The sequence below is a fragment of the Astatotilapia calliptera genome, chromosome 18, assembly GCF_964374335.1.
Source record: "Astatotilapia calliptera chromosome 18, fAstCal68.1, whole genome shotgun sequence".
Taxonomy (NCBI): domain Eukaryota; kingdom Metazoa; phylum Chordata; class Actinopteri; order Cichliformes; family Cichlidae; genus Astatotilapia; species Astatotilapia calliptera.
In genome coordinates, this window is record NC_137439.1 from 20,148,938 (window position 1) to 20,165,809 (window position 16,872).

General features: G+C 38.5%; 1 protein-coding gene across 5 annotated transcripts in view; it reads right to left on the reverse strand.

The window, feature by feature from the left end:
- Window positions 1-16,872, reverse strand: part of tnn (tenascin N) — a 46,720-nt gene that overhangs the window by 18,656 nt on the left and 11,192 nt on the right. For all 5 annotated transcript variants that reach the window (XM_026150243.2, XM_026150242.2, XM_026150241.2 and 2 more), the window contains exons 5-8: window positions 13,164-13,297; window positions 12,925-13,054; window positions 10,488-10,670; window positions 8,818-8,907 (exon numbers count right to left, since the gene is read on the reverse strand). In XM_026150243.2, coding sequence (XP_026006028.2) covers window positions 8,818-8,907; window positions 10,488-10,670; window positions 12,925-13,054; window positions 13,164-13,297 — 537 coding nt within the window. The remainder of the gene's footprint in view (window positions 1-8,817; window positions 8,908-10,487; window positions 10,671-12,924; window positions 13,055-13,163; window positions 13,298-16,872) is intronic.

Genomic DNA, 16,872 nt, shown 5'->3' on the forward strand with positions numbered 1-16,872 from the left:
TCACTTATAAATAAACTTGGTTTTTGAGCCAATTAAAAGATTTTCCATTTTGTCTTTGTTAAGTTAAAAAAAGAAAAAAACTGTTGTCATCCATCTATTAATGTCAGTTGCTAGAGAGTTCACAACATCACTGACATTGGTCTCTACAGAAACATATAGCTGTAGACTATGGCAATCAATATTGATAAGGTTGTATAATGAAAAAAAAAGGAACTCTATATAATAAGAAAAGTAGAATACCTGGACAACATCAGCCAGGGTCTATTGGCAAACTTTACAAGACTAAACAACATAACCCTGAAGTAAATCCTCATAAATACATGACCTGGGTTTTCTGTCAGTGCCTTTTATAATAGCCAATATAATAGCCAATAATTTTTTTAGTTATTGGTAATTATTAGCGTATTTTATGCATCACCACCTGGTATGGCAACAGCACCGCCTACAACCGCAAAGCTCTCCAGCGAGTAGTGCGGTGCTCTGAACAGATAATTGGAGGTGAGCTTCCCTCCCTCCAAGACATCTACAGGAAGCGGTGCCTGAGGAAAGCGGGGAGGATCATCAAGGACTCCAGTCACCCCAGCCATAAACTGTTCAGACTGCTTCCATCAGGAAGGAGGTTCTGCAGCATCCGGTCCCGTACCAGCAGACTGAGAGACAACTTTTTCCATCAGGCCATCAGACTGCTGAACACGTCATAGACACCTCACCTTCACTACTGGAACTTCAACATTATGCACTCCATACTGTACAGTAAAGCCACTGTTTTGCACATGTCTCAACTCTGTATATTTTTATATATTTTATTTATTGTTGACTCTATTTAATTTGTAAAATATGTGTACACACACACACACACACGTAGAAAAACATTTAGTATACACATCCAGAAATTTTTTATTTATTTTTTTGCATATACTATTATATATTATACATATATTTATTAGTTTCAGATTTAGCCATTCGTATATTTTGCCTGTTTATGTTATTGTATTTTGCACAACTCTGTTGCTTGTGAAGCTCGCACACAAGAATTTCCCTCGCATGTGCTGTACCAATGTACCTGCACATGTGATGTGACAATAAAAGTGCTTTGATTTGATTATTATGGTTTTATATTTTTACAAATATTTTAAATTTTTTATTAAGGGTTATTGTGGTGTACTTTATGTGTATGAATGCTGGGCAGACTTTTCAAAACTGAAAGCATCACAAATGTGTAAGATATAGTCACAGTAACTCCACCGATGAGGTGATGAGGGCTGTTGCTAACAGTCAAACATCAGTTGATGAGAAAGAGCCAGAAAGATCTCTGTGGTTAATAGACAGTACTTAACACTTGTTAAACCGAACATTAAAATTGAAGGGTTATACAGAGAGGACTTTAAGAAGTTAACATCTAACTTCTGCAGACACCATTATTCTTTTTTCTTAGAAACATGTAAGTAGTCTATAATTACCCACTTAGCCACCAGTTGCGCATGGATTTGATAGACAGACTTCTTGCCCATTAGTTCACTTTAGCTGATTTAACACCACATTGCAGCCCTGCATTCTTCTAGACATTCCTTGAAGCAAGGACACTATGATGCTGTCAGATCAGACATTAGCAGTCTTCACAGTCTTTCCTGGAAGACCGACAATGTGTTGTGCTTTTCTTGATGTGTGCACAGAAAGTGAAAAAAAGAGTGGGGGAGACAATAAAATAGAATAATAAAAACAATAAAAACTGAAGACAGCTTCAGAGACATTCAAATTGCTGACTTTCTTACCTCAACACAGCTGGCAAAATTGAGGTGAAGTTCAAATTGTTGGTTTTGGAAACAAAACCAACAAATTGTGACACAGGAAATGTGTTCGGCCAGGCATTTTCTGACCATTTCACAAGCGCTTCTAAAAGGTTTCACCGACCCCTTGAAAAACAGCCCGTTCAAATACTGATGGCTGTCTCGCCTTTTTAGTCAGCAGGTCAGGCTGTAACATGGCACATTCGTGATACACATTTTTATCCAACAGAAATGTACATAAGCCTGTTACTGTTTTATTAATGGATGCTGAAGATTAAAAAAAATGAACAAAAGGAGAATTTGTAACATCAAAGCAACCTAGGTTACTGATCTGTTCATTGCACTGTAATACATGAGCTGTAGAGGAAAGACAAGCAGACCAGAACATCGAGCTTCTGTTTCGGTGGCTCGAGGAAATATGAAGGATGCATACAAGACTCTGGTGAAGCTGTGAGTGTTGTCTGGATGGGCTCTGGGGTCGGTCGAGGTACTCATCATGAAAGTGTAGAGGGAGAGCAACAAAGAAAGTAAGACTGGAAATAAAGTCACAGAGGCATAGTAGGAGAGACACAAAGGAAGTGAAGGGAAATGTAAAAGTAATCATCATTTAGGATTATTCCTCTGTGGCAGCAGTTGAGTCGAGGTCGTTCTTGTGTCAGTGTGCAGTGTGCATCGTGAAAACTGATTGATGATGCATCCAAGAGAAGAAAGGAAGTGTGCAACTGTCTAACTCTATATCCCCTCTTTGTCTCTCCTCTCCTCTCCCTCTGTCACTTCCCTGTCCTTGTGGCTGCACTGCCTGACAGCCTGTCATGAGCTAAACCACAGAAAGAATTTATAATAGCTCCTTTTTATTAGAGCTGTGTGTTTCCTCCAAGGCCTCGAAATGAGAGGTCATTCACTTTTCTAAGCACCTTAACTGAAAAACACTAAACAAGCTTAGTGTTGAACATTTAAGAACATTTTGAAATTAATGACTAATAATGTCAGTTCTGCACCAGAACTGCATGACCTAAAAACAGGAAGTGGCAGTATGCACCACCAGGGAGATGTCATTGCATTCTGGAAATTGGCAGTAACTGTGAGGTGTGAGGCAATAACATATGATGCATGTGGCACAACATATAAAGCCTGTTAGTGCAAAAATGTTTTTCGTTTTGAATTGATCTAAAACACTTGAAAGAACTTATCAGTTTGAATATCTTCATTCTTTTCATCATTCATTATTCAATTATTTGCTATGTGACCTGAACAAAGCTCCTTTAGAACATAGCGGTAGCATTTAGGGCAAGCAAGGCTGGCAGTGCCTTTCCAATAAAATCAGAAAATCACTATAAAAAAAATGAACTTACCGTAGTCTCTCTCCTTTCATCTTAAATAGCATTTTGCCATAGAACCTGTCTTACTGCCTTTAAATTACTGCCATCGTGTGTCCACAGTTGGCTATTGTCTCTGGAACCAGGATTTACTCCGCTTGACTCTGATTCCAATTAAATCTATAGGCCAGCAGAGTTTTCTAGCTGCTTCCACATGCACATTGTGGATAAACCTCTGGTTTTTGACTGGAAATTGATTTGGATACTGGCGCGCTAGACAATCTGCCCTGGCTCTACTTTCAGATCAGTTATCATGTACATTTTATTTAGGGCTGGGTATCGTCACTGATTTCTAGAATCGATTCAATTCCGATTCACAAGGTCCCGAATCGATTCGATCCACGATTCGATTTAATTCAATTCGATTTAAATCTGGGAAATTTTGACAGTCAGAAATATTATAATTCAGATCAGTACATTTACATATTTTTGTATCAATAAAAAGGAAGCTGACACACGCAAGACTTTATCAAAGGTGTGAGCGTCACAGCAGATGCCTTTGTGTCAAAGTAGCTGAAGATAAAACAGAAAAACATGAAGGTTTTCCTGGCCTGGGATTTATAAAAATATTCTGCAGTACATCAAAAACGAAAGAAAACCATTAATCAACATATGAACATTACCTCTGAAGTTACAGCAGTTTTATTAGAGACACGTTAAGCGTTTTGCATTTTGAATAATTTTAAAAAGTTTAAATTTGTTCAGTATTGAACAGCAGAAATGAGGTTTTCTTTTCGGAAGAATGTAAAAGGGAAAAAAACAGCGGCTGACAGCGCTGTAAACAACAGTAGACTTGTGCGTAACAAGCAAGTGAATAATGAAGAAAGGGAAACTATTCTTGAAGTACAGAGAGAGAGAGAGAGAGAGAGCTGTGCATCGCGGTGGAAGCAAAACAGTAAAAGTCAGAGTGAATTCATGACGATTTTATGTGAAGCGTTTGGATCTTCTTTTGCTGCTGGTTCGGTCAGTATTGTTTGGAGAGAGATCAAACTAACAGCTTTAGAATCGGCGCATAAAGGGCGTGAACACAAAGCGCGGACCCGCCGACAGATCAGGATCAGCGAGCTGTCGGCTTTCAGCCCCGACCGTGAGAAAGGCGACATCTAACTGATTCTGATCCGCGGGTTGCGCTGTGTGTTTAAGTCTATGTGCAGAATCCGTGTTCCTGCTCTCATTTACTGTCTTAACTGTTTGGTGGTTCTTGAAATTTTGTGAGATGTCACCAGAGATTCTGGCATTTTGGGCAAAATAAATTTATATTAAAAAATCGATTCAGGATTTTAATGAATCGATTTTACGTCATCCAAGCCAGAATCGATTTTAATCGATGAATCGATTATAAAAACCCACCCCTAATTTTATTAGATTGCACTGCGAAAGAAGATTTTAATATCTCCTTCAGGACTTTGAATCAGAACTTATGATGGAGAGGGGATCTCAAGTCACCTCTAATTTAATTTAAAAAAAACCTCTTTTAATTAAACCAGAGAAATACCTTGGTTGAACAAATGTACAAACTGTGCTTTGTAATAGATATCTGATTCTCACAGGAGAGCGACCACATGATTTAACTGAATGTGATGCACGACTGTAGAATAAACAGAATATAGTATTTAAAAGATTAATAGAACATTAGTAGAAATTTGACAGCAGAAATACCAATACTATACAACACTGAATGGGGAAAATCGTTGCAGAATGAGTCATTTTTGCAAACAATTGTATGTACAGTTTGCCAGTAATGCATAGTTTATGTGTAGTGAGGTCTGTTTATAGTGTTTTATTGCTCCTATTATTACTACAATTCTAATCAATTCCTGAAGAATTCATCATGGTGAGCTAATGCAAAATATGATGATAACTATAAAAGTCAGACCTTTTCACAATTCTTCAGCCAGGAATGAGTGCAGAAAGGTTGCAGATGTCTATGCCTATTTAAGTACAGCATATAAAAAAAGAACAAATGAAAATACAGAATCATACACTGGTACGCTGACTAAATGTGTTCGTTATCTCTATTCTCTTGTGTTAAAGTTACTGCCCACCACTGGATTTTCTTTTTTCTAATGTTCTTTATTCCCCTCTGAACAAACAAGTCCAATCCCTCAGTCGTCTGACATTTTCTATAAGTTATTTGATACGTTTTCTTACGTGCTCCAAGCCTGCATTTGCTCTGTATGATGGATCCAGTTACTCCAAACGTTCTACCCCACTAGCTGTGCAGCGTCAGTGACTACATGGCTACACAACACAAGCTGCGACTACGGCCATTTGGAGGACAACTTATCCATTATGGGTGACATGTTCAGCAGACACTGACCACAAGGCACTCAGTAGTAGGCTGTCTTTCATCATTTAGAGCCTTACAGATTCACAGCCTCACTGTACAGTGAAAGCCATACAGTATGGCTACATATGGAGCAACAGAGCTCCATTCATTCAGAGACTACAATATGTCAGGCTTGATCTATGCCCTAGTTGAGTTTATTAGCATGTTTGCCCAACGACTTGTATGTGCTTTAAGTAACTCATAATTCTTAATGACAGAACTGACTTATCAACATACCTATATTTTGTCCTTACATATAATATGAATTGTGTGAAACTCCCTTTTTTACGTTATGAACTATCCTTTCATAATTTATTCACTCCACGTGGCAGCCGTAAGTAAGTTTTAACAAATACACAAAGAGAACAATTTTTCTTTCTTCTGAATGACAGGTTAAAGGTAAACACCACTGTAACTGTAAAATAATCCAAATATGTTCCAACAAGAAAATACAGTACACTGTTAACATGGACATATTTCAGGGAAAAACAAACTGTGATCTTAGTTCAGCCCTCAGATTATACACAACAGCCTAACTTCTGGCACTGACCACTCATGGAAGCATGATTGTTAAACGTGGAATAAAAGCAATCAATCTGTGTTACTGTCTGTGTTAATCTGTGGCAGAAATAGAGCATTTTCTGTGTTATAAGGGACAATTCTTGTAGCAAAATTATATAGTAGGTTTGAGAAAATTTGCCCAAATTTCAATGGACAATGGCTAAAAGATCCTGATTTTTCTTTTGTTCATGTTTAAACAATTTTGGAAGATACCTGTGCAATGTATAAATTAAAATTAATTAAAAAATTAATTAATTAAAATTAATTACAATTATTATGAATATTAGAAAAAGTAAAAAAACAACAACACACTTTTGAGCATAACAGGCTCAAACATCAATGCTACTAATGCAATAACCTACACCAAGATTAAGAAGATACCTACAAACAACATTATCTTTTTCTCACACTTAATAGGTGCATAGAGCTGTTCAACTGCTCCAATTGAATCAACACACGAAGAGTAGTTCTACACAAAATCTGTCATTCCCAGTTTGACCTTTCGGGAATTTGTTTTGAATCCTCATTACTTTTATAAAATGTCTCTTCTCACATTTTCATTTGACATTTTTCCAGCTCTTTGTATTTTGTCTAACGCAAAGAGCTGGCTCAAAAACCTCCGATGGACACATTTGAGTGGAAAATTCAACCCATCTTCGAACGTCAAGCCATCTGCTTTTTGTTATAAAGGCCTTGGTGGTGACTTTATTGAATCTGAATCAGCAGTAGCAGCTGTGGTATGATGTGTTTATATGCCTCTTAAGCTTTGGACAGGTTATAGTAAGGATGACAAGTCTGGTCCTCAGTTTCTCTTTTCGTATGTTGTCATTGGTGGCAATAAAATGAAAACATTCAGTCAAAAATTGTGCATATTCCGCAACATAAACATAAATCCAACATAAAAGTCACACCGGAAGTGCATAACGAGGCCCAGCTATAAATATCCACTGTCATTCTTTTATTTGCTATGTAATACCTTGTTATCAGTAGTGCAGAAGGTAAACAACTATAAAAGGAGCCACAGCAAAATAAGTTTAGCAGGATGCCAATTGTGATGCGTGACAGACACTGCGAAAGAGACTATGAGAAGGCACATAGGACAGATGGCAACAGTGGGGAAACCTTTCAACTGTGGCGCTTACACAATATGTAAGATGGCAGCTGTAGTCTTAGAAGTACCTACCCAATAACGCATTACATAATGTCCCATAAATTGTTTCTTTATGACCCATTGTTTTTATATCCTGTCCTATTCCTGTTCTTAATTCCCCCTATAAATATCTTGATTTATCACTCGACTCTGGTTTTTTAGCTCTAATGCCAACACTTAGTGTCTTATTCTTCTTTATTACAGCTTCCTCTCTGTTTGTGTATTTTCAATATTCCCCCCCTCATGTTCCTTTTATCTCCTCCCGTGTATAACCCCGCTGCCCAAAGGCAACAGCATGTTCGGCGAGATAATAGGTGACTGTGCTCTCTGTTGCGCCATGCCAGTCATCGAGAAACTAGCACATCCTCTCTGCCAGACAGAGCTGAGGAGTATCCTCTTCAATCACCTCTAAGCCTTTTCGTGCTACACCTAAAATGAAGGATTGTAGCTGCTGGAGTGGAGACAAGCCACTGTCTGTCTGGTGTAGATTAGCCCATTCGCGCACACACACATACACATACACGCACACACACTTATGCAGTTGCTGCAAAAGTAAGTGGCATACACACAGAAAAAAAGATTAGTGAAGACATGAGTTCTTGAGTACCTGACTGTCTTCAAAAGATGAGAGGTGAGTCTTGAAAATACCTTGCTAAGGCTGATGACTAAAAACCATTAAACTGGTTGCCTCAGTGTCTAAAAAAACAAAAATAACAACTCACCCACCCAAAATGAACAGACTTCAAACTGAAGAAAGCTTTAGAAGTGAGTAATCTCTAAAGAGAGGAGGAAAGATGGGAAGGTGAATGAGAGACAGAAAAGAAGATAATGGGAGAAACTGAAAACCTGATGTGCCACTGTGGAGCATTTGGCGGTCTGTTAAATTATAACTATATAGCAACTTAATGTCAAGAATGGCTGTGAAAGTAAAGAGTAAAAATGTATTCCTCATCACGTCCTAAAACTCACGCTAAGACCAAAATGCTAATATCCAACAACACCAGACTCTGTAAATCATGGACCTTCTCACCCTGACTGTCAGGGAGCATCTCATAGTCATTACAGAATTCATATCATGTTTCCCCTCTGTGACCAAGCTCACCACAACCATTAAAGATTGCTCAAATTATTAGGTTGTAAATTCCAGCCCTCCATCCATAACCCACAATCCTGCCTCTTGCTGGCTGTATTCATTGTAATGTTATCACTGGCTCTGTAAGGATGGTAACAGCAGTTTGCATAATACTCCATAGCATTTTTTGTGTCTGACAGATTATGTGTTTTTCCTCTTAGCATCTGACCACAGGTGAATTATAGGTGACACAACAAGAGCTAAGCGCACTCATTGGTGGTACACCCAATTCAAAACTAAGTGGAATATGGTTTTCCTCGCTGTTTCTCTGATGTTTTTCTGTTCCAAGAGTGGCTGATCTATTATATTAAGTGTCATCCACAGTCAGACTTCTCCAGTGGTCGCAGAAATGCAGTCTCAATGCAATTAATGTCAGGCAGCAGTCAATTTTGAGAAAATTGGGCCCACTTTATGCTAACTGATAATAAGGCACAGCAGTATGAGATTCAACAACTCGTGAATGCTGATGTGTTGACACTGACCTGTGGCACCGGTGACAGAAGAAGCTTTGCCCCCATTGTTTCCCTTAATGGCCTGCACTGAGATGACATACTCTGTTCCTGGATACAAACCTGTGGGAAGAGACAGTTAGTCTTAAAAGAAGCAAATGTCCATCAGTCTCTGATATAATGCTCCAAAACAAGGGATTTACAAACTTTGAGGAAAATCTTGAGTAGAAGTAGAAATTACTTTTCTGACTTTTCTCAATCAAATCCTTAAATTATGGGATCCCTTTTCTATTAGACTACATGAAATGTATATTATACCCACTTTCCTGGTAAAAGAACATTCACCCTCTATCAGTTTTACATATCAGAAAATTATATGAAAGAAATTCTGCTCCTTACCAGGTCATATACAACTCCAAATGAACTAGAAAATATGAGACATAAACCCATGTCATTAGTTATTTATTTGTCATTATTTATTTTAACAAAAATTTAAGCCAAATCGCAGAAGTAGTGTATTTAATTTATACAATGCCAAGTAGGGGAAACATTCAGCCTGAGAAGGTCCTTTCCAAATAAATCCAAGTGCATCATGTGAAAAAGATGATTCAGCAGAAAACATTGAAGACAGCTGCCAATCTTCTCAGGAGTGGACATCCAGCAAATTCCCCTCCCAAGGCCAGACCGTACAATGCAACAAACCCAAGAGCTGGCTCTCAGACAAACGGGCCTCAGTTAACATGTTAAATTTGAAGTTCATGACAGTACAATTAGAAAAAGACTGAACAAGCATGGCTTGTTTTGGAGGCTTGGCAGAAGAAAAAGTCTTCTTTCTAAAAAAAAAAAACATGGCAGCGTAGCTCATGTTTGCAAAGTTACATCTGAACAAACAACAAGACCTCTGGAGCAATGTCCTTTGGACAGATCAGACGATGTCGAGATGTTTTTACATGATGCCTAGAGCCATGTTTGGTGAAAACCAGTCATAGCATGGATTGATTATTTGACTTGTTTTTGAATCATGGGATCTGGGCACCTTGAAGTCATTGATTTGACCAGGAATTCCTCTGTATACCACAGAAATCAAGAAATGTGAGGCCGTGTGTTCAACAGTTAAAGCTTGGCTGAAACAGTCAGCCTGAACTTAGTTTTTCTGCACTTTGGCTTTTGAATCATTTTGGTTTTTGTGAATTAAATAATGATGTTTAATATGTCATGTGTTGCTGTTCATCTCAGTTATATATTTACCTAATTAAGATCTGATAATAAATAAATAATTGTTTATTGTTTCGTGATATGTAAAACGTTTGAACGGACAGAGAGCATACCTTCTTTTTACCATTGCTGTATACTGTGTGTTTATGAGATGATGTCATGTTCCATGTTTTATATTCCAACATTATTAATATTTTTACCCTAAAGCTTAATTTGAACTGAATATTTAAAGTAACTGTGTCTGTATATGTAAGTTTTTGTAGCACTTTTACAATATAAATTGCAAAGTAAAACCAGAAGATTATTTTAAATCAAATTGGATGACTATTTCAAAATTTATGTCCAAAAGCGTCCAATTCAAGATTCAAGAAACAAGGTTACGGGACTATTTACTTCTTATTGATTAGCTTAGAACCCATAGCTTACTCTAATAGCACAACAGTTTGAGAAATACTTTTGTACATTGTTCACAAACTTGTAAGACTCACCCACAATAGTGTGTTTGGTGCGCGCCTCTTGGCTCCTCTGTACCTTCAGCTCCTCCTCTTGCCCTTCTGGGTCAGTGTGTGTAAGCCTGAAGTAATCCATCTCAGCTTGAGGGTTCTGCCAGTCCACCTCAATAGAGACCTCTGTCTGGCCAAGAACTCGGATACCATCAATAGTTGAGACATCTGGGAAAGGTGATACAAGGTTAGGTGGAACTGAGTGTACAGACATGAAGCTCAAACTTAGAAGTCTGCCTTAAAGCTTTTGCAAACAGAAGCATCTGCCTTGCTCTGCTTCCACATGTCCCCGAGCTAGACAGTGATCTCCCAGCACACTGAAATGTGACATTTCTAGGAAAGAGAGCCAAGCAAGAATTCCGCCTCTGGCCATCTGCAAGATATTATAACCAAATAATAGACAAATATTTGTATTTGGCATGAAACAAATATTAAAATCACTCATGGGTGCATTTCTTTTTTCTTTTTTTTTTGACATCGCCAGCGTCATCTTAGAAAAGTGCATATAAAGGTTTATTGATGTTTTCTAAAGTAACCTTTGCGTACTCTGTGCTTTCCCACATTTAAAGTCACAGCATTCACATAATAAAGTCAGGATAAACTAGTTTAACATATCACCCAGCAGGACACACAAATTAAACACAGTCATGTGGGGTTCAATAGTCGAGAACGATCCTTGAGCAGTTCTGTAGACTAACATTTTACAGCTATTTGTAAAGCTGTGACATCTACTACACCTCAAGAATCAAACATCATAGTAATGCTTTAGTGCCGCCTACACTTTACACAGTGTACATTGTGACTTACTTTTATTTTTAAACTTTACATGTCACATGAGCATTTTCACTTCTACCTGTATGTAATTACTTTAAAACAACAGTAACAGCTCAAAGCAGCCGCCATGTCAAAATGCTTCAACTTCAATGATCAGATCCCCATGTTCCCCAGGATGGGGAATCAGCTGCTATAGATTTGGAGGTGATGGGAACGAGATGACAGAAAAGGAGGAGCACAAACCACAAAAAAAACCCAACCAAAAAACCAAAAAACACAAAACAAAACAAAACAAATCAGAATAAGGGGAAAAACCACTAAAAAGAGGATCGAAGTTAAGGACATGCAATCCTGGTATCCTGGTATGAGTAGTAAAAAGAAGGGCATAGAGAAGATATCAGTGCATCATGAATGGTTCCTCACAGTCTGAGTCTATAGCAGCATAAATGAGGGATGAAGATTGAAGTCTGATGTGAAAAGTAGAGAGCGTGTCTGTATCGTGAACCCAAACTGGGAGTTCCACAGAAGATGGGCCTGATAGCTGGAGTCTCTGCCTCCCATTCTACTTTTAGATAATCAAATAACCAAAAATGAGCCCGCAGTCTTAGAGAGATATGCTCTGTTGGAATGAAATGATACTATGAGGTCTTTAAGATATGATGAAGCCTGATCATTCAGAACTTTGTATGCCACTGCATCCTCCCATCTCTCAGAATATTCTGAATAATTCAGACGTTAATTAGAGATATGCTTCTGCAATTTCATGAGGAAAAAGTGAGTTCCATCAAACAAAGCAAGCGTTACCAAATGAAAAGCTTCTTTTCATGCCAGCTGTTGTGCTTCCCAAAAGAAAACTTAAAAACATCCATCCAAACCCTCTTTTGAAGTAGATCATTGTTTGAAGTTAAAACAAAAAGTATGTACCAGTCTGCCTCACACAACAATAAGCCAGATGATGGCGTGGCTTCTTATGCCCATATGTGAAAGCTATGCTCTGTGAGGTTTTCCATGGTAAACCAATCTAACCACACTCCCACTTTCTGCACGTCTCCCATCAATCCTGTCAAGTAATCTCTTTCTCTACACATCTGTGTCCCGCCACATCTGTGAGCAAGTTCATGGAGCCATTTCCTTGAGAATTAAAGGCTAACAAGCCAGCCTTTAATGAAACACTTAGTAATTAAAGTCTTCAGTCTGTTCATTGCTTTTTTACCATAGAATTTCTGTGAAAGACAAAGACGAATACAGGAACAATCGTGCTCATTCTACAAAAGTAACAGAGAAAGTGAGGCAGGTTATCAATCCATGCCAGGTCCATATTTTCATTCCTGGACTCTACCAGAATAGCATTTATGGTCTTTTAATGCCAAATCACATACACAATTACGTTTGACTTCAAATGCAACTATTTTATCCCGAGAAAATCTAACTTAATCCCTAAGACCTGCAGGCCACACCTGCCCTCAAAGCCACGGTAGTCTTTAATAGGTAACATCTGCTTTCACTTTAAACCAGCAGCTCATTTAAAGGAAACATGCTGCACACCGCCCAGTTCTGCTACAGCACTAATGTCTGTTAGTCTGAAAAATACTAATTTTAAAGCTCTGTATTTGTTTTTTCTGTCCTGATCAGAGCCATCTGTGCTCACCTGTGGTGGCTTCAATCTCGTCAGCTTCACTTTGGATGCCCTTAACCACCGCATGTACTTGGACAATGTAGGTAACCCCAGGAGTCAGTCCTGTGATGAGGTAGGAGTTCTCTGTGTTGGCGACCGAAATCTAATATGCAGTTGATGAGAATAAGTTTGTAAGATGAAATAGGTAATATACTTTTTTTTTTGCTACAACCTGTATTTGACACAGAAATGATCAAAGTAGAAAAACCTACCTGCTCCTGCGCACCCTCGTCATTTTTCGGATAATATGTCAACACATAATACTCGGCCCCTTGAACGGACTCCCACTCAACCAGGAGAGAGACGTCAGTCACTTGGACCACCTGCAGACCCTGAGGTGCCAAGACTGAGAGAACAAAGAGACATACACAGAAGTCAGGAATTAACAGAATTTAACAGTTATTTTTATCAACAAGTCCGCTATCATGTCCACAAGTTCTTTTTCTGATTTTGTTGTTCAGGCTTGCATTTTAATTTTTCTTTTTTGCTCGCTTCCCTGTCTTCTCTTCCTCTGTCTTGTCTATTTGTAGCTGTTGTTGTCCTCCTAAGGCCTGCACTATGAAGCAGGATTTCATCTTATCCATGTAACTTCAGGGTTAACCTTGGGTTAACTGGTGTTAAATCACTGCCTGTCCTGTAAAAGATCCCCCAGACCTCAGAGCTTGGATAGTGGCAGGGTTTAAAGTTTTTTTCTTCTCACCAACCAAACCACACACACATTCATACGACATGTTTAATATTAAATTACTGAACACTGCATTGTCTACAGCAGCTGTGCTGCTTTAAGCCCTTTTCATATTGTTCCTATAATATGGTTTCAGCTTCCTTTGCAGTTGCTCTGCTGCCGTACACTTAGCTATATTTTTTTGATTTGACAGATGCTGCCAACACAACAACGTTCATATGAATTTGCCAACTAGATTGATAAACTCCTGGTTGATAAACAGCTTGATAGCTTGACCGCTAGGGTCAGGATAATCGACCCCAGCCTACAAGGGCTTCACCACCTGACTGTTAGGATAAGTGAATACAGATAATGAAAGCATAACCTGGATATGCTAAACTCACTTCGTACTACAAGGCCCTGAGGGGGGTGTACTATGAAGGAAATTAAACATAGATAGGTTTTCTTCGAGTTAGCTGGGTCAACAAAACCCCAAGCCCTAGACAGAGATAACACATATCATTGTGATCTTTTATCAACTTTCTCTGTGAAACTGGGTTTTCTTAAAGTTTTAAAACTTTAAGTTTGACATAAATTGCTATCTTATTAGTCTTGCCTTGTACTGTAGTACAGCTCTGTGGTTTCCAAATGTTGATTTATTTTGTTTTTCCCTGTGTGTTTTTTGTGCTTTTACTTCCTGTCTTTGCTTTCCCTGCCGTGAGCTCTGTCAGGACATCTATTTTAACAACCTGTGTTTCCTGGTTGTCTTGTGTTTCTCACATTCGTCTTTGGATTTCAGTTCTTTGTGCCTTGCATTATGTTGAATTTGCTAATAAAGCCTATTATCAGTCCCCACAAACACCTTCACTGTGCTGCATAACACCTACACTTATTCAATCTACCAAAAGGCTTAAATCTTTTTTTTTTCAGTTGATTGTCAAAGAACCAACAAATCATGAACACGGCAAAATAGGTGTTTTGTTTTGTTTTTTTACTCTAAATGGAAAGAAAGACTCCTTTAAAGTGCTTCTCTGGCCATTCTGGAAAAACATGGTGGGGGAGCTAAGAGTAAAAACAAACCAAAACCGCAGCCAAAACACAGAAGACGACATGTCAGCCGTGTTGGGGAGTGAGGCTTTTTAAAGGCAAGGTGAGCTTTTGTGGGTATGATAGAGGGAAATAAAATGGCAGACTGTATAGATTTTTTTAAAAAGAAAAAGAAAAAGCAAAACATGGCGTGCAAGTAAAAGCTTATTACAAGGGAAAATGAGAAATGTGAAATGAGTGGTTATGTGGTCCACTATAGCTTTGGCAAGCAAGGAATTCACATAAGATTTAGATGCTGTTCCACAAGGTAAAGTCAGGAAGCTCGATGTTTTTCTTCAAATGCAGCAGTCTTTTTCCATCAAAGAACAGTTAAAATTCTCCTGTTGCTAATCCAGGCATGACTATCAACCATCTTTGCCCTTAAATATTATTTCAGAACAGCTGGTGTGAATACATTTGCATAATAAGATTGGAAAAGCAGAAAATAATGGTGATTTTCTGCCTTTTCGGCTCGAAAATCAGCAAAATGCTATCAGAGGAAGAAAATTTTACTGAAACGACACGTCTGGACTTCTTTGAGAAATTTGATTTTTTATGTGCTATCATCTTTCCTGTCTGTAGCTTGATATTTTAGAGGAAATCCTGATCCAGCTCATTAAAAGAGAACTGGTAAGGAAAAAATGGCTAAATATGGTTTAAAGTCAACTTTTCTAAATGTGCTTTATAATAAAAGGAAACATTTTAGAGGCCGCGAAAAAATAAAGGATAATAAGCTAAATACAGACCATCTGCATTATGTTGAGAAAGCTTTAATAATCTCACCTGTATTATATTCAGATTACTTCATTAAATTTGGTTGCATTTTTACTAAATCTTCTGGATTGACATAAACTGAGGCTAAGAAAACTATTCCTACTGTGCAAGGGCTGCTGATTTCTAAGCCATGAGGCTTCTGCCTTTGATGGTTAAGAACACAAAAGAAAACATTAAAGTGTGCCTCACTGGAAAGGACAGAAACTGTATCTAAACCCATACTTCAAGAGTATTGTTCCCATCAGCGTCCAAAAAACAGATTGGCATCCATCAGCCAGGTGTTGAAATGGCAAATAGCCACATAAAACAAAGAAAGCGCCAACTGTTTTGCTTTTGTGCTCTTCCTCTCAGCCTTCTTATTACCGCTAACACCTATAATCAACACAGGGTTTTTTTTTTCTTACCTCCCACTTTCCCTTCTTGCCTGACTTTTCTTCTGACACGGTGGCACTGTTGATGTTGGACTCCATTCAACAGCACCTAAACACGAAGCTACAGATCTGTTCTCTACCTCTGTGGTATGAAACACAGCTTGAAGAAATGGAATCGTCATCTACGGTTTGACATTTCTGACCTGCTACTGTGAAGTCTGAAACATTTATGGTTCACGGAGCTGCATTTGATGGATCCAGTTGACTTTTAAAAAAAAGGGCTTTAAAACACATGCTTTGTGCTCTTGATTAAATACAGAGGAAAAACATGCCAAGACAACCATAGACAGATGTTAGCATATAAATAGAATACTATTTCAAATGTAAGAGATCAATGCTATGAAAAAATAAAAGTGCCATTCACTTGCAGCCAAATGTTCAATATCTCTGCAGAATTGACTGTCACAGTGGGAATTCAGTGCTCATGCCTGGCAGCTGCTGCTCACGTTTCTGCTTTCCTGGCCTTAAATTGCTGTAAAATGCAATTTTGTACTCTGCTCCTCGGGCAGCACAGTAACAGTGATTTGGCGAGCAGTGCATTTATCAGGAAAGGTGAGATTCTTCTGCAGGGTAAAAGCCAGATGAAGCCCTGAAAGACTGATGGGTATTCTTATATTTCTGTGGTATTATGTGACCTGATGTTATAGGTTGTCTGGAGGCCAAAAATGCAGTGGTCATCAGGTCAGCCCACTGAAAGCGCCCCGTCGGCTGATATCTCTGAAATAACTGTCGGGAGATATGTTTTGAATTCCATAGTAGGTTTGGTCAGAAACTCTTCAGCATCACTGAGCTGGCTAATAGTTAACTGTAGGGGTTTACTGGCTTTTGAGGCAGCTCTTAAAGTTCAAGCACCATCAGGGACTCTGCTGCAGGTCATTACTGTACCAAAAAGTACAGAGCCAGTGGAGGAGGCTATAGGGGCTGTGAAGAAAGCTGTGAAGATAACAGCTGGGCTCCAATGACTAG